Source organism: Echiichthys vipera (genome assembly GCF_963691815.1).
Source record: "Echiichthys vipera genome assembly, chromosome: 7".
Lineage (NCBI taxonomy): Eukaryota > Metazoa > Chordata > Actinopteri > Perciformes > Trachinidae > Echiichthys > Echiichthys vipera.
Window position 1 is genome coordinate 24,206,759 of NC_139832.1, and position 18,056 is coordinate 24,224,814.

Consider the following 18,056-nt stretch of genomic DNA (forward strand, 5'->3'; position numbering starts at 1 on the left):
GAGTGAATTATGTAAACCAACGAGAAATAAAACTGCAAAAAGCATGGAGTTCTCGCTTATTCCATAATTCATCATGCTCCCAGATCAAGCCAAATAAAACTTGACTTATTAAGTAGTCCGGCACATTCTGGCTCAAAATCCTTTGAAATAGGCTTGTGAATATTAATCACACTTTTGTCTACCTCGCAAATAAAAATCAAACAAACACACACACACATACATGCCAAGCATTTTTTTTTCTTGGTGATTTCATTACTCATCAAATGAAAGCAGTGCCTCCAACATTTCACCAGATTTTACAGAAAGAGGCAAAGCGATCCATGTTACACCAGCACCACCAAAAGGTAAAGTTGCAAACAGCAGCTTTGCTTTCTTCCCCTTCAAAATAACTCACAGCACTGAAAATCTGATTAAGGATGCTTCAGCCCGCAAGTTTATTTATTTATCAAGAAGGACGCAACCACAAATACACACGGGAGAAAAATGAAACACACAATTTATACAGGGGGGATGGGATAGTGGCAGCGCAGCATAATTAGTAGGACATGGCTGTATAATTGGTCTTTAATGGATATGAAGAGCAGCGGTTTATCCCAGGTTGTGTTCTACACATGCTGCCGGCCGCGGGCAGGAAACGCTGGCGGCCTGCTCAATCTTGGTGCCATCTTCTGATTGATGTCTCTGTAGCAAATGCCCTTCAACAATCAGTAGCCACAATCTCTCTGTGTCTATCAGGCTACCTGTCTATCTGTGCGTAACATCTCCTACCATTCATCTGTCATTTCATCCTTTGTGCCTAAACGTCTCACTATCTCTTTCTTTCTATCTCCACATTGATTTGGCCTGTCTTTCTCTGAGGGCATTCTCAACCTTTGGTCTGTTATTCTCAGGAAGGTGAAAGAGCAGCATTTGTGGTAGTGGAAGGTGAAAGGTGGAGGGTTTGTTTATGAGAGACTGGCAGCCATAAAAGACAGCGCGCTTTCAACAGCCCAGACAGCACCCACCGGGGTAAATAAAAGCAACTTTAGATGAAAAGGAAATTTTACTTACTTTCCAAAGAAAGTGACCTGCTATACCTGCTCTCTCAATTTAGCTAATGAGATTTGAAGAGGTTTCTTTTAAAAATGAAAACTGAACTAAAATAACAGGCAATGCTGAGAGGTAGAGGTCAACACACAGTGAATTGAATGGATTTGAAGTATGGGTGCAGAAGCTCTTGAGAACAATAGTGTTCATGGATCGTGCGCTGATGCAAGATGACCTTCAAGGACATTTCCCTCATTTACACAGCAATTAAGCACTACCCTGTTGGTAAATTGAAAAGGAGACAAAAATCCTCTGTGGATTTAGTAACAAACTCATTACCAGGGCCCAACAGGGCAGAACTGCCTTTTAATTAGAGCAACACCTGATTAACGCTCAATTAACAGAACCAGAACCACTTAATTCTCCCCCACTTTGGCAGGTCGAAAACATAAACATAAGCATAAGCAGTGCGACTTCCGAATGCTTTTACTGCTCCAGGAAATGTGAAAGAAAAAGAAAAATAACTGCTTTGGAGGCAGTCTGTCGTCGGGTGGTCAAAACGCTCTCCAGAGCTGGAAATGCACGAGATAAGTGTTTTAGTAAAAGCAGACATATGTAGGACTGGCTGGCAAAAGCTCTGCTTCACTACACATGCAACTCCTGGTGGGCTGATGTAGTACAGCTGTCCAAGCAGTTCACCATCATGCTCAGCCACACGACCTTTCAATCCTCCTCAGAGACTACCCATTAAGACAGAGACACGTTAAGGGTCTCAACTTTTAAAACTTTTATTTAGCTGTGAAAGGGTGAAGACAGCATAGTCAAACTACTTCAACATACTATATACCAGATAGCAACTAATTGGTAATGAAATAAAAGATCTTTAAAAAGGAAAAGACCAGAGATATTTGTGCTATTTATTACTATATTATTGCCATGAGTATTAGACGATAATTGTCTCTGTACATCATTTAAAAATAACCTATTTTTCTATTTTTGACGACAAAAGTGTCACATGGGCATCACAAGATGCAAGCATACATGAGTGAGCAGTATCCCAGCCAGTATTTTTGGTCCTTAGTGTGTTTAATACGCTGATATTGTTTTCCCCTTACGAGCCTGTGTGTGTGTGTGTGTGTCATCGTGGCAAAATGTGGTCCTGGAGACGCCTACCAGAGAGGACCAGAGGAGGTTTTGAGTATTTTGATAGGTGTCTTATCTGTCCGCGGCCACATTTTGTCACTGTGATAGTGTCGCAACCATGCAAGATACAGTCATGAAAATGTACAGGTGTGTAGTTGAGATCAAAATGAAAGTTCAAACAAAGATGGGTGTGGTTCGAGCAAGGGGACAGAAGTAGAGAAGTGGGGATTGACTGCCGTCCACGCTGTATGTCCCTGGCCTGGTTTGTGATCCCATCACAAGACAGTCTCTAGTTTTATGTAATTTCAGTCCATACTGAAAACAAAGTGGAGAATAACCACCACGATCAGCTGGAGTCTTCACTCCCACTGGCTTTCAGGATTCAGACTTAATTCTTCTGGCAAACACTTAACTCCCAACTCAGTTAATCAGTATTCAGTCCGGTTGTACATCTATAAAGCATCGAGGAATTGCTCATTGAGTCAGTGTGTTTTAATGTGTACCTCACACATTAATTTCCTCCGTCATGTCCTTATTTCTGAACTCCACTCCAGGCTCTCGGGAGCCATGTTGCTTTTTCTGATACCAGGGTAATAACCATCGCTGAAAGAGCGTTTAGCGGCCTTAAGTTGAAAGGAAATCCGCCACGACTCCACAGCCTTCTCCAAGTCTGGCAGGATGTCAGGCACAACAGCTTGCTCAGCTATAAAGACGATCATCTCCACAACCAACAGCAGGACCCAACCTAAAGCCCCTAGCCAATAGGAGGAGCCAAGGCTGGAGAAGTCTTGACTGATTTCTTTCCGGTGCTGATAGGTGAAAAAAGACCAGCTGAGGAGGAAGAAGAAACCTGTAGATTGAGAAAAAAAACCCCAGTCAAATCAAGTAGCATTGTGAGGAAAAGAAAAAGAGTCATTAAGGTCAATTATTATGTGCCTGGAGCTTTAGAAAAGAGTTTGTATGATAATGAACTGCAATTCCAAGGAAAGTAAAAAGTCTCTTCAAAACATGCTGCCCTGCAGGGTATGTAAATGAGTAGTACATAAAAGAATCTCTGGAGGTGTGGGTTTGACATCAACTACACAACCAAAAGGCTATTTGGAGGTTAATTGGAAATGGAGTCATTAAATACTACTTTTCCTTAGTATGTTTTTTTTTTTTTAAACTTCCTAATGAACAGCAGTCTAATTAATAAAGTGAACATAATGGATGGATTACTGAACGTGCCTATAAAGATGCAAAAAAGCACATTGATAAGTAAAATGACTAAAATAGATACACCTACAAGGAGATGCAAAATGACAACAAAGAGACGCAAACGTACTACAAAGAGTCGCAAAAGGACCAAAAACAGATGCAAATAAATCACAGACAGACTCACATACTTGCTGTATATATATTGACCAGTGCAGTGTTGTTACCTGTAGAGGCCATGGTGAGCAACAGAAGTGTGGTGGGATAAAGGGCCTGTCCTGCCATGAGGAGAGAGCGAGTGTTGGAGTAGGAGCGTACTGTCTCAGATGTCCAGCAGAGGGCAAACACCAGACACAGAGCACCAGTGCTCACAGCCATCAGAAAGGAAAAAACTCCAAACACTCTCTCTGATTCCAGGGCTGGAAGACACACAACAACAGGCACAGGTAAACTACGCTGTAATAATATTGTACTGTACTTTTTAGGCAGTGAACTCACACTACATCACATTCATTCTGAAAGAATGTTTGCATAAAAAAAGAAATGACACATTCGAAAACAACAAACACCAAAAATGACTGATGATGATTTATTTGACCAATTTACCTGCAGTTTGTTTGAGTTGGGTGCTCTTTTGGTAGCAGCAACACCTACTCAGTTTTATAGCAGTTAACTCACATTATTACACCCACTATTATGTTTGTTACCAAGCAAATATTGACAAGAATCTTGTGACTGTTAATTTGTGTTTTTTTCTGTGTTTACTTCTGGCAGTTACTGTTGGGCTTACAGTATTTTCCTGTACAGTTTGCTTCTTCTTTTATGGACACTTTGCGTTTGTTTACTATATAATTGTATTTTACTTCTATAACTTCATGTTGGTTTATCACTGGTCTACACAAATTGATATTTAATTCAAGTTTTTGTCTATATGTTTAGCAATATATATTAACTTGCACTTTTTTGTCTTCGATACAGGTTTAGCTTTTACTTGTGTGATTTTCTTTTTATAGTCATTTCATGAGCATTGCTGCAAGGTGCCTGAGGCCTTAGATTTCCAGTGCCCCGACTGCTTCTGTAATTGCTGCGAACACTAAAGACAATTTGGCAATCACTTCCAATGGAAACTTGTAGGAACAGTTGTCGTTCATCCTTTTTTGGGAGTGGATTAGCTCGCTGCATACCTGTGCCTACACGCATTGTGAGGACAGAGAACTAAAGAATAGGCTAGATTCATTCTGAAAGTGTGTTTACATAGGGTCAATGTCAGTGAAATACAACAAACTGATATGGGACATTGTTTCTTTGAGTTAACAATGATAAGAAACAAGATGTAGCTCACTATGATTAGCTGACCACGATTTCAGCACATTTACCTTCAGCCAAGTGTGAAAGATACAAAGAATGCATTTCTCTGGTACAGGAGCAAGCTCAAACTTGTTTACTACTGAAGAAGCTCCTCAGTTGCAACCCAGTGTTTTTCAAATGCTCCTCCTGATGTTGATCCCCTCTAGAGATTCAGAGGCGTGAACAACATGTTTATGCCTCACTAAATATATGGCCCTGCTTCATTCATTTTATTCCACATTATACTGTATGTCAGTCAAACCTTTAACCTAACCCTGAGTGACAGCTCAACACAATTTTGATTTGTTGACTGCAGAAAATTTAAATAAAAATAAATATATGCGGCTTGTTGCTCACCCTTGAAGACAATGCCATCTTCACGATTTGTCTGGTCACTTTCAGTGTCATTCCACTCTGTCCAGAGTCCCCGGTCTTTCAGCCAGAATGGTGTCCAGACTGCATAGCACACACACAGGCAGCCTGCCAACCCCACACAGGACTGAGCAAACCTGAATCGACTGATGGAGTCCCCCAGCTCCAGCAACTTCATATTCCTACACCTCTAGAAGAGAGCGGTAGGGAAAACAGAAGAGACGTAAGGCAATAGATGTTTAATTGGTGTATTGAAGGTGAGTAACAAAAAATATGTCTCAAAGTTAATCTTATCTTTTAGTTCTTAAATCTACTTGAATAATGTAAGATCGTTATTAAAGTAATGCCTTACCTTTGTTGTTGTAGCGAACAGAAAGGTGTCAGGAACAATACTGAAGTTAGACTGTGTACAGGTAAAACAAAGTTTATACTACAGGAACTACTTATATGTATTGCTGTACAAACACTACTGTACAAACACTTTAAACACCCTACTTGTACTGGCCAGGACCACAAGCCCTCACTCGCAAGTATAAACCCTTCAGTGTTACTCCGCCTCTGCTGCAATGGAAACTCCCCCAGCCAGCAGTTGAATTTCCCCTTGAATTCTCCACTGCGACCCACCAACTCACACTGTAGAGAAAGTGAAAGCACCACCAAAGCAACAGCCATTCAATATTTAAGTTTGTGTAGCTAACATGAAGCAACACGGAATAAAGAATAACATTAGGAGGAAGTTAAAAAGTGTAAAATCCCAACAGCAATATACCACTCAGACATTTGTTAATGTCAAATGCAGAAACTGTGTGTGTGTGTGTGTGTATGTGTGTGTGTGGGGGGGGGGGGGGGGGGGGTGTCAACAAATTATGCATGATGAAAATTTAAGGAAATCCCACTCTGTTTGTGGTTGATGGCGTCTTCAACCTCAGATATCTCTCCTCTACGACATACAACCCCCTTCACTTGCCTTTGCTGCATCGGAACAGCGCCCACAGCCCACCCAGGAGAAAGTGTTTAGATAATGTCACATTTAAATTCCTTCAGTGCATGTTTCATACAAAATAAGATAGTAGGTATCTTGAAAGAAAAACATAGACATGTTAAAGTGAAGGTATTTATCAGATATACCGGTACTCTAAATGAAGGATTATAGTCGAATAAAGAATTAATTAATTCCTTTATTCACAGATTGTTAACTTTACATAAACTTCAATACATTCTGATAAAATAAAGTGCTGATTATTAAAATGTTTAAGAACAGAACATGGCTGATTTTGGTTGATTTACATTTGGCGTTTACCTAAGAATTGGAGTAAATAAACGTACATCTTTTTAGTCTGGACTACAGAAAAAAATCAAGGCCGTCTCCATTAGCAGCTTAAAAATAAGGCCTCCAGAGGCAGAGAGAAAGGTACTTTGGCCTGTCCTTCCTCTCTTGCTTTGCCTGCATACCATGTCTTCTTCTCTCCTCTTTAACCTGCTCTCAGGTAATGTTCCATCTTCACTCAAAAACAGGCATCATATCTGACCTTGTGTCAGGTGTTTGTGTCAGGCTTTTCACCGTAAACACAGGGACTTTGAAGGACGCTGAAGCACTGCCTCTTGACATTTGGCAGCTTCAGTTTGCGCCTGTTCATCCTAAGCTTACTTCCTGGCTCTTTGCAGCAGGGTCTTGAATACATCAAGAATCTCTGGGTCCTCCCCAGCAGACAGCTCTGGAGTGTTTTTCTCCAGCCAATCAGAGGAGTGGATCTGGTGCCTAAGAGTGCCAATCAGAGAATCCAGACTGTGCGCGGACTTCGATGCTTGGCAGTCCAGCAACACAAACTCCTCAGTGGCCAGCGAGCCTGTGTCAGGAACAGGTCTATCCCTCTCCTTCAATTGGTTGGATGACTTGCTCTGGGGTGATGATGTTGAATTGACAACTGCAGCATTGTCTGAAACTGCACTGCCCTCTTTCTCCAATTGTTTGCACTCCTCACTGCTTTCTTTGATAAAGTGTGAATCTGGGCTGATGCTGTTTTCTTCAATTTCTTTCAAGGCCTCCCTAATTCGCTTTAGGCCTGAAATAACACAAAACATTAACAGAACAAGTCAGTAACTATTAACCAATCAATAACTAGTTTAAGACAAAGCAGGAGAAAACTGGAATAAGACAAACCATTGGCTGAATAAATGAAATGTTATATATGAGCTAATCAATGTCAGGTTTAAGAGGTCCCATATTGTAAAAAGTGAGATTTCCATGTCTTTTTTTTAAATTATAAGGTAGATGAAGCACGTAATTATGTTCTAGTGGGAACTCCAAATACTAGTATGAGTCTGAAAATGAGCATAATATATAATATATATAAAAGGAAAGTGGGAATTAGGGGGTAACTTGAACAACAGATATCAACTTTTCCACATATAAGAGGAGAAGAGAGAGAGTAGCTTAACAATTGATTGGGCAGATTGCACAGCATACCTACCAAGCTTAAGGATGTGCTGTTTGTCTGCAAAGACAATGCGGAACCAGCCGGGTGTGGAGCAGAAGAAGGCCTGACCACAGCTCAACACCACCTTGTGTCTGAGGAGACACCTCCACAGATACAGCTCCTCTTCAAACGATGACTCTCTGAGAAACTACCAAAATGGAAAGGCGGAAGTGGCGCAAAAATGGTTTTCAGGATATAACCATGTGTGGTTATTTTGTATTTCAATTTGTGAGAGTAACAACTGAAAATATCAGTCTCAACATCTAAGCGTGACTTTAATCTTGGTACCTTTCTGAAGTCAGCCCAGACAAACAGGGCAGCAGGCCTGCCCAGGTAGGGGACGCCCATACTCTTCAGCTCTCCTGTCACATAACTTCGAGCAGCTTTGAGTCTGCACCTGTTCTCAGGCAAAAAATCCTGGTTGATCCACTCTAGAACACAAGTGTGAAATGAAAATAGGCAAGTGTAAATGAAATGTTACAAGTCTTTGTGCAGCAGAACCCCATGCTGTGTTCCCCTCACGTCGGAGGAAGCCAGAAAAAAGGGGAAAACAACACCGCATGTTTGAAATTTTACAAAGCTTGCATCCAAAATAATTTGAATCTATGAATTTAATCTCAAACAAACAAACAGCTTACTATGCACAAGGATAGCTGATTGTATCAGTGTGAATCTTGACTGGTCTTTATCAAAAGGGGGTTGATGAGAGGATTATTTTCTTAATACACTGTTTTTGCAAAAGCATACATAAAGCTTACAGTAGATCCATACCTCTATCCTGAAGCAGTTTTGTTGCCTGTTGCTGGATGGTTCCAGAGACACTGTGGAACATGCCCAGCTGGGACAAAGCCTCCACAAGGTCACTGTTCTCAGTATACAGACTGCCTACTCTGATTCCTGCCAATGCAAAGTCCTAGAAGTGATGGTAGGGAGGAAATGAAGAAGAACAGTCAAAGCAAACACCCAATGAAGAAAAGCTGAAACTTTACTGTTCTGTGAGCAGGAATATAAAAAGTCTCACAGTCTCATACAGCACAGCACAGAACGTACCTTGCTCAACCCCCACATTACATGTGTCCTCTGTGGGTCGGGCAAACTGAAATAGGAGCACATTGTTAGCCCTTAAGAGGCTGTCTTCAGTCACTGTTGTGATTAAGAATAATAATAACTAATAGAGAAATCATGCAGAGCCTAGGTTCATGAAGTACCTGTCTATACTGAGGACACTGTGGAAGGGGACCGATTCATCGAAGACCGTCAGCATGTACAATTCATCAACGATAGAGTGGAGCTCATGTCTAAAGCAGGAAATCGTGGGGAGAAAGGTGTTATTAATATATACAGTGCAGCATTAATAGACCTTGGTTTCACGTTGTTAATGATTGTTTATGACAAAGGAAATGCAAGATAAATGTAAAATGGTTCCTTCAATGTCCTTCGTCAGTGTAAAAGCACTGTGGTTTATGGTTACAACAGCTCGGTGCCTGCAAGTGTCTGTGGAGGGAGTCACTCTGGCAAGATCATTTAGAAAACAATAGATGATGCAGGAGTCTCCTTGGCACATGGCTGCACTTGACAATATGCTGATGGTTAAGAGAGGTGATAAAACTCCATCAAGAGCGCTTGATATTCGACACATGGGACAGAGCTCTCGGGCCGTAAAATGTATCAGTTCACACTAGGAACTGTCCGCAGTGCTTTGTGCTTAAAGGAGCCACGGGACTGCCAGGTGGATTACAGTGTTAGGCCACAGTGTGAGATAATAGCAGGGCAAACATACCTTTTGGCAAACTCCAAGAAGGCAATCATCTCTTCCGTGGTGTAGATCTCAGCCAGAGGGTTGTGGGGGTTTATCAGTACAAGAGCTCGGATGGTCAAACCCTAAAAGGGACAGCCAATTTCTGAATAAATATAATTTCACAGTCTTCAGTCTTTAGAATTAAAGCTGAAAAACAAATCACTGAGAAATGAGGAGCATCCAAGGCATTTATTTTCAATAAGAAGATAAGACTCCAAGCATTTGGAGTTGTTCCGTCATTCTAAAAATATTCATTAAGGGTCAAGTTCTTAAGTATAAATGCATTCATGGATTACCTCTTGTTTAGCTCTTTTCAGACCTTCTTCTAGTTTGCCTACAGTAAGGTGGAAGGGTCGACAGTCTTTGCTATCGGCCTAAAAATAAAAACGCAGATGATCGGTAAGGCTCAAGTACATATAGAACAGACATTTTAAACCCATTTAAAGCACGGTCAGCATCGTAAGCAAATCAGGCTCTGTCTTCTTACCTCACAGTCAAGAGGGACATGGAAGAGTTTTACATCACTATAGAATTTTACATCCTCATTGATACCACCGTAGAAAGGAGTCTGAATGAGAATGGCATCTACAACATGAAGAACACAATGACCACATGACATCTAAATACAAACACATCAAGACCCCTATAAGATACAACTTAGGTTATTGCTGGGCATTTCATTCCTAATTAAGAAGTAAATTCACCAATTAGTCAAATTTGCTAATCATATCTTTATCATAATCTTTGAAAACATACTTTAAATATACAGGCAAAATAAACCTCCTGATGTTATTGTGCACATACTGTATTTGTGTTATAGATGTATTGTGTGTGTATGTTCGTGCATTCTGCACCTACCTTGAGGGTCACAAATTACTGCAGCAATACACGAGAAGAGGGAGCCACAGCCATTCATCACCACAACCTGAACAGACACACACATCCACCGTGTTACGCAAGACCCAATTAAGGCACAGAAGGAGGCCTGATGAATATGCTACTAATTCATCCACTTACTAAAACAGCCATTTATTACATCTGAAAATGAAGTTGGTTATCCACACAAATAAAAGCAATGTCAGTTCTGTTGCAGCATTTAGAGTCTTTATAATCATTACAGTGGTAATCAGATAAATTAATTTATTCCATTGCATTCATTTTTGAGAATAAATTGCCGTAATCTAGAGTGTCTCCTGCAGCAGTAGTATAAATCGAAAAACGACTTATTTGTCATTAATTACATAATTTGCTGGACATCTGTATCAGTCATTCGATAGAATTGGGTCGACTACATATGTGTTTGCCTAATGTCTTAACCCATTTTGACTGAGAAAGAAAACAATTGTGTCTAAACGTTGGCTTGTTTGCACAATTAAAGGCTGCAAGTCAGTGTGCTCCTGTACATTTATTTTCCCTTAAAAATCAATGTGTGCTGGTTTAAATCATTTTCTTAAAAAGTAAGAGGCTCACAATGTTACAATATATAATCAAAGGTCCCATTATGTAAAAAGTGAGATTTCCATGTTTTTTTTTAAAATATTTATATGCTATTTAAATACTGTGAAAATACTAAATGCTCAATCCACAGAGAAATATAAAAAGCCCGTATTCAGGAACCATGTCTTTAAAAACGAGCCATCAGGACTTCTGTACTGTTGTGATGTCACAACTATAGATACTGTAACAGTATTGTTACAGTGCTTCCCCAGTTGCAGTGACGGTGCAGTGACCATGGATGTATAAAGAAAACTTAATACAGTGTTCAAGGCAGAGCCCCATACATTCCTATGAAACTGCTCAATGGCAGAGGAAGCCAAAAACTTCCACTAGAAACATCTGGATGATCGTCACTGCTTCTGCGTTATGTGGCCCATAGAGCAGGCTAGAGACACTAGAGACTTCTGTGGGTCGAGCCGGTTCCTTCCGGCTTAGCGCTCTGCTAACTTGAATGGGGATTTAATTATTTAATTGTGCAGCTCTTCTAGACTATCCAAATGTTATCAAACCGAATGGATCAAAATCTGATAGTGAAACGTGTCTTTCAATGGGGATATGACTCTCAAAAAAATGTATCCACTGATTTACAGACATCTCTTTTGCCATGTACAGTAAGTCAATGTGTGGACCCGGTAATTCCACCATTTGGCCACTATGGCAAACTGGCTTCACTCGGCACACTTCCTGGGGGCCTGCAAGACTAGTAGAAGGAGGCTAAGTCACCAACCAAAGATGGCAGTGCTTTGGGGGTATGACACATGCACAGTAAAATCTGGTCTGTAATATCCATGATGCTCATTAGGTGGCCCACTGTCATAGAAAGAGAACAGTGCAGCGCCAGTTCCACTGAGCATGTGTCATAGCCCCCAAAGCACCGCCATCTTTGATTGGTGTCCTTGCCTCTTTCCATAGCCTTGGGGGCCTGGCAGAGAAGCTGAGAGTGCAGATGCAGAAGACCTGGAAATGCTGAGCAATCAAAACAGACTGGGCTTTTTCAGGTGGGGTGCTTACACAGACAGGCACTAAAACAGAGCTCTGCAGACAGAACGTGAATACAGGTATAGTCAGACAGTGAGAAAATAACATGTTAAATAAATGTAAACATGTTAACATGTTTTAGCAAAAAAACAAAACACAGGCATAAACCTCAAAAATTTGCAAAATAATACATCCCCTATAAAAGAAAAGGTCCTGCAGCCAATGTTTACTAGTGTATAGTAATAGTATACTTATTTTGCACTATTCATCACATTAAATTAGATGTTATTGTCCTATAAACAACCAACATGATGTTTGGAGATGACTTACTACAGAAAGACAACAAATGAATGGAAAACTAACTCAAAAGTAATATAATGGCCAACTATTTTGATCATCTGTTAATCGTCAAGTCCTTTTTGATGCAAAAATGTCAGCAAATACAGTTTTCAGTCGCTCAAATGTGAAGATCTTCTTTTCTGTGTTATATCATATATGTCATCCCATATAACATAAATTTCAAGCAGTTTCAAGCACTTTATTCAAAATCCAAAAACCTTTCAAAGCTTGAAGACAACATGTCTGGATTCATGTAGGGTGGCACTACAGTAGGTGTAATTGTGTTCAATAGTTTAGAGTTGAGTTCTATCTTTTACCTTATGTATAGTTTGTTGTGTATAAAATATATATTGTGGAGAAAAAAGTATATACAGTAGTGTTACATAATTTAAATATGATTAACAACCTCAGAACTGTGTTGACTGCACATACAGTGTGTGTGTAATTTAATCACATCATTGAAATGTATTGTCATTATTTTTTTGTTCCACCTTGTCAATGGTGGTGGGATTTTTGACAGTGTGTGTCCTATGGAATTCCTAGACCATAAGGACAGTTATTTGTAGGTGTTGATGTCAGCGATCAAAAAGGAGGGAACTGTTGCAGAAAAGTATGATATGATACACTCAAATATCATCATTCTGGAAGTTTACATACTGTACATCAGTGACTACTGGATGCCTACTCCAAATGTTTGTACAAAAGGTTGTTTTATTATTCTGGCGCCTCAGCAGATATGTTGGTCCTTGGTCCTTGAGACGGCTCTCTCTCTCTCTCTCTCTCTCTCTAATATGTGATGTCACTATGTCCCTTTAAGCAATTGGTATCTGAATGTGTCTGTGCAAACATGCTGTACCAAAGGTTTCTCTGATGAGATACTTGTATTAAATTATATACTCAAGTAAGGACTACTGAGGCTCTTTGAGTTTTCTTTACTCATCTTTGTTTGAAGTTAGTTTTCTTCATCACCCTCCGTGTACAATATTCATACTGCATTACTGCATATAGTATATTCAACTCACTGTAGTAGTTGTCTCACACAAACTGCTCATTTTACATGTTACATTCCAGCGCTAAAAGCAATACTCTTCACTCACATTGTCAGCTTTCAGTGGGTTTGGAGAGCAGCAGTAGTGAGTCAGGAACTTTGCGACCTCCTCTCTCAGGCTGAAAGAGAGCACGATGGGAAGGTCATATAGGGTTTCAGGTTTTTTTAACCTTGTATTGTGTTAGAAAGCTGCCGACAATTTTGCCGTTAGCGGGTCAAATTTGACCTCTGATTTAACTCGGCCAAAAATACTCAAAAAACAATGATTATCATCCAATATTATTTTTCACCTCAAAGCCAACTTATTATACATGCATATACATGTAAACATGGTTTTTAATGTTATTGATGTTTGACTCGATTTACTTTAATTAAGAAATGGGTAATTATGTTATCTGACTATAATAGTGTAATATTATAACACACCTTAAAAAATAAACTACATGGTTTTTTTCTTAAACTTAGTATTATTACCAATAATGAAATCTGTGTACTTATGGGTCAAAACTGACCCGTATAGATTTATGTTAGGGTAAAAGTTTTTTTTTTTTTTTTCATAAAAACAAACTTTTGCTCAAGATAGCAAATTCAAACTGATCATGAACAAGAACATGAACAAGAGCAAGTATCTCTTAAATTGAACATTGACAACATGGTTCATATGTGAGTGTTCAAAATAACTCTTTCAAGCTGAACATATACAAGACGAGTGAATGTGTGTGTGTGTGTGTGTGTGTGTGTGTGTGTGTCTGTCTGTTTACAGGCATGAATCACAGTATGTGTATCTCAAATGTGTGGTAAGTGGTACTGGTTGTTCTGTCCTTGTTAGCGGGGCCAGACTGGCACATCTTTCTCTTGTTCCCCCTGGCTTGTTCATTGTGTGGGTTGTTGGTGTCTCCTCAATATCACTTGTCAACATTCAAGTTCATTTTTAGTCAAAATGCATCGATATCCTGTGAGAAAGCCTGTGTTCCCCAGGGTTCAGGAGTGGGGTGTGCGTCCGCGTGCGTATGTGTATGTGTGTGTGTGTGTGTGTGTGTGTTAAATGTATTTTTTTGTGTTACAATAGCTGTTTCTGAGGATATCATGATGCCTCATTCCGATATAGAAAAGCACCCCAATTTTTTTAGATTACACATCTAAAATTGAAAACGGGTCAAATTTGACCCTAACACAATCTAAGGGTTAAGTACTTGTTAAGACGTTACTGTACCACGAGTCACTTATTAAGGAAAATTGAATCTCTTACAATGCGTGTCCCCTCCAGTTTGAGTACTGCAACAAGGATTGGTCAATATGTAACATGTCAGGCTTGGTCAGCTATAGCAGAGAAGGAAAGAACATTTAATTAATTTGAGAATCCATGCAGAATAATTTAGATTACAAAGATGTGATTGCAGTGTTAATCTTACCCGTTTGAGAAGAAGATCGTAGACTAGTCTGTTCTCACTGGTACCCATGTTGATTATACCCTGGGAGTGAGAAAGAGAGCTTATAAATAATCGTCATTCTTTGCCACATCAGAGCTGTTCGACATGCTGTACGCAGGTATTTATTCATGGCACACACTCACATCAGGGTTCTCTGTGTCATGGTGTTTGTCAATTCCATATTGATCTAAGCCTTCCTGGAGAATGCTATGATGCTGTCGGATGCTGTTACCCCGGTTGGACAGGTACTGGCTTGGGCTGAGAGTTTCGGCACCTCTCAGTGTTACCAAAACATTCTGAGCCATTTTGCAAGCATTGACAGATATATGCGGTGTTGACTTCATTGTCTCCTGAGTAGAAAAAGCCTGTGTAGTGGGAGCTTCTGAAGGTGGCTGAGGTAAAGACGAGGAGACAGAGGGGGCGACTGTGGTCATCTGTGAGGCTGACAGGTGAGCTAGGGGGGAGAAGGATTGGTCAGCCGGTGTTGGCGCAGCAGTCGCAGCGTCCTGTCTGACAGCAACCAATGCCGTGAGCATGCTGAACAGGCGGAGCTCATGCTGCCGCTCCTGTTCGGCCCTCCTCTCCTCCCGCTGTTCCCTACGCTCCTCCGCCTGCAGCTCTCTCTCGAGTCGCGACTCCTCCAGGGAGAGGAGGCGCTCCTCTGCTGACTGCTGCCAGTTCAGGAAGTTGGCCAAGGCTTTATCCAGGCTCCTTTGACCACCACACCTAGCACCACCATGGCCCCATGATGTTTTTTTGCCACCCAGGCAACGCTTCCTCTGTCTCACAGACTTTGGGGGATGAGAACCTTTCTTATTGGGGTGCTCAGATGTGTCCTGTGGAACAGGACCACCAACAGCGTGGGTGGCAGCTGTGGCCAAACCGGCAATGTTCAGATCACTGAAACCTGGGGATATGAAAAAGAGAAATTACTTTTCAATTATCCATCACTTTCTAACCATAGGTGCGGATCCCTGGGGGGACAGGTCCCTCCCAGTTTCCGAAAAACATGAAGCCCCCCCCCCCCCCCCCCCCCCCACACACAAATAATTAAATTATTCAAAATTGAACAAATACATTAGAGATTAGAGTCACATCTAAAAATAAATGATTGAAATGGTGGAACAAATAATGTTTGCACATTCCATCTCTGCACTCTACCACTACAACACAAATGAACAGGTAGTTTCTTACACAGATGCTGATGATCAGCAGGCTTTAAAAAAAAGGGTTTCATATTTTGATATTCATCCATATCAATTACTAATGCATAACGTAGTCCCATACACTGGGAGCAAAGGAAGATGGTGAGAAGAATTGGAGGTGAGTAGATATTACATGCCAGAGACACTTAAAATTATGATTTACTAATATGACAGTTAAGTAAGCAGTGATATGCGCTGTTGGGTGTTTAGGGCAAATAAACATAAAAGGTAAGCACAGTAAATAATCCATGTGCAGTACTTCTTGAATGATATGGCGTGCCACTATGAAGTTGTGATTTCTGGTGGCACCTCCTAGTTGCATAAGGGAAAAAAGAAATACATCACGTTTGCTCCCTCCCCCCCCCCCCCCCAATCCTGACATCGCATCTGCACCTGTTTCGAACCTTATGTTAATGACAATGATAATAATAATAACATCACTAGGATTGACAACCTGAAGGTGAGATTCTTGCATGTGTTAAGCTCTCTCCTCGCCCAAGGGAGTCCTCTGGTCCCAGTAGAGACTGCCCATCAGTTTCCTGGTCATCTCCAGATCCATAGTACATCTCAGGGGGATCAACACCTGAATTCAGCATGCTCTCTTCAACATCTTCACATTTAATGTCCAGTGGATCTCCAGTTTTGGGGGGCTGACCAAACAGAAACCCACCTGAGGAAGCAGGACCAAAGGTGCCTACTGGAACTCCTTGCAGGTATGACTCAGATCCACCTGGGCTCTGAAATACCTGTTGAGCTATGACAGCTCCGCCCAAAGAGGAGTAGGTAATAGCCGGTCTGTTCGCCAGCACCCTGTCCATCACATCATAGAACTTCCAAGACCTCATTTTGTGGTTGTCCTTAATGCGGCGGTACTCCAGCTTCATCTTTTTGATCTTCTCCCTGCACTGGTCACCGGTTCGGTAGATGCCCTTCTCGCGCAGGATGTGGGCTATGCGGTCAAACACACGCTGGTTGCGTAACGAGCTCTCCAGTTCAATCTGGACGGACTCCTCGGACCACAGCTGGAGCAGCTCCACTATCTCCGGGTCGGTCCAGTTGCTGCCACGCTCATGCCTCCTTCCGCGAAAGTCCATCATCTAAGTTACAGGACTTATTCTGCAACAAAAGATGATGGGATAATATGAAGAAACAACGGCGCATATCTGTCCCAACTTCAGGGACACGGAGAAATGACGGGGCTAAGTGGTCACTTAATAAACGGTATACACTACTGAGCACATGTGTTCTTTATGTACAGTTTATTTCAGCAATACATGCACGTTATTCACCACTGGTGTTCTCTCACCGTAAACCAAAGATCAAAGTGCAGCTCTTCGGAAACAGATAACGTTAGTTGTGGAGCCGTCGCTCAGATGTGACACCTACGTACACATATCACGGCTGGTTAACCCGGTTTGGACTGGTTGGGAATGGCTTTGTTCAGCCGGTGCTGATATTCATTATTAAGAACAGATTTGTCATAACTTTGCTAGATGGGGGATAGCCGCAGACACAAATATCTACATCCGGGTTGACGGCACATGCGTGCTGTCCTTATTCCGGGATAACTTTGGTCCGTGCTAAAAGGCGGAGCTGCTAAAAGCGAGCTGGGCTTCACTTAATGCCAAGCTGTAACGGGTAGACACAACCATGCGGAGTCAGGGATCTTTCAGTTATGGCACCCTCTACCGTCCGGTGTGTTTTTTTAATTCATGTGTGTAGGTTAAATATATATCCACAAGATGGCGGTCACACCCAGCGGTATTAACTAACACTTCACCAAAACAAGTAGGTATGTTTTGTATACAAGCGTAGCCCGGAAAATCCCCTTTACGGACAAAACAAACGGGACAGCGGTTGAAATCAACAAAAAAAATATATATTTTTTTTCAATTAAAAGAAGCTTTATCTTAATATTGGAAAATAGTAATCCCTTGTTATACAACACCATGATTAAAATTCAACATCTTTCTACCTGCTTAAGACGTTGAAGTGGTAAATGTGGAAGAAAAAGTGGATAAACGTAACCGGGTGTTTTTTTCCCTGTCTCGTTCAGGCTACGTAAAACACTGCCCCGCCCCTTTCAGCTGCCATGGTGACACAAATCAAGCACACGCGACAGTTCAGTCAGCTCGAAAGTGACGTATTTCCTGGAGAAAGCGGTTTGTGGATTGTGGCAGTTTGTTGTCATCTCCTTCCAGT

General features: G+C 41.1%; 2 protein-coding genes across 2 annotated transcripts; both read right to left on the reverse strand.

The window, feature by feature from the left end:
* Positions 1–1,838: 1,838 nt before the first annotated feature.
* LOC310949833 (uncharacterized protein) lies at positions 1,839–5,606 on the reverse strand. The gene is made up of 5 exons (XM_083917395.1): positions 5,578–5,606; positions 5,435–5,485; positions 5,068–5,272; positions 3,591–3,782; positions 1,839–3,019 (listed from the first exon to the last, which is right to left on the reverse strand). The coding sequence occupies exons 3-5, from the start codon at positions 5,258–5,260 to the stop codon at positions 2,694–2,696; spliced, it is 711 nt and encodes a 236-aa protein (XP_083773521.1). The 5' UTR covers positions 5,261–5,272; positions 5,435–5,485; positions 5,578–5,606; the 3' UTR covers positions 1,839–2,693.
* Positions 5,607–6,322: 716 nt separating this feature from the next.
* Positions 6,323–17,339, reverse strand: accs (1-aminocyclopropane-1-carboxylate synthase homolog (Arabidopsis)(non-functional)). The gene is made up of 16 exons (XM_083917494.1): positions 17,161–17,339; positions 16,309–16,970; positions 14,793–15,556; positions 14,632–14,691; positions 14,469–14,539; positions 13,269–13,338; positions 10,216–10,282; positions 9,845–9,942; positions 9,654–9,731; positions 9,340–9,440; positions 8,768–8,857; positions 8,610–8,655; positions 8,331–8,472; positions 7,848–7,990; positions 7,554–7,707; positions 6,323–7,145 (listed from the first exon to the last, which is right to left on the reverse strand). Exons 2-16 carry the CDS (start codon positions 16,949–16,951, stop codon positions 6,727–6,729), a joined length of 2,946 nt encoding a protein of 981 aa, XP_083773620.1. The 5' UTR covers positions 16,952–16,970; positions 17,161–17,339; the 3' UTR covers positions 6,323–6,726.
* Positions 17,340–18,056: the final 717 nt, after the last annotated feature.

Coding starts and splice junctions, on each gene's coding strand:
- LOC310949833 (XM_083917395.1), bottom strand. CDS start 5,260: ATGAAGTTGCTGGAGCTGGGGGACTCCATCAGTCGATTCAGGTTTGCT. Junction 3,783..5,067: donor AGATGGCATTGTCTTCAAGG/GTGAGCAACAAG, acceptor TGTGTCTTCCAG/CCCTGGAATCAGAGAGAGTG. Junction 3,020..3,590: donor GCTCACCATGGCCTCTACAG/GTAACAACACTG, acceptor CTCAATCTACAG/GTTTCTTCTTCCTCCTCAGC.
- accs (XM_083917494.1), bottom strand. CDS start 16,951: ATGATGGACTTTCGCGGAAGGAGGCATGAGCGTGGCAGCAACTGGACC. Junction 8,858..9,339: donor TTCTTGGAGTTTGCCAAAAG/GTATGTTTGCCC, acceptor TTCCTGCTTTAG/ACATGAGCTCCACTCTATCG. Junction 7,146..7,553: donor ACAGCACATCCTTAAGCTTG/GTAGGTATGCTG, acceptor GTGTTATTTCAG/GCCTAAAGCGAATTAGGGAG.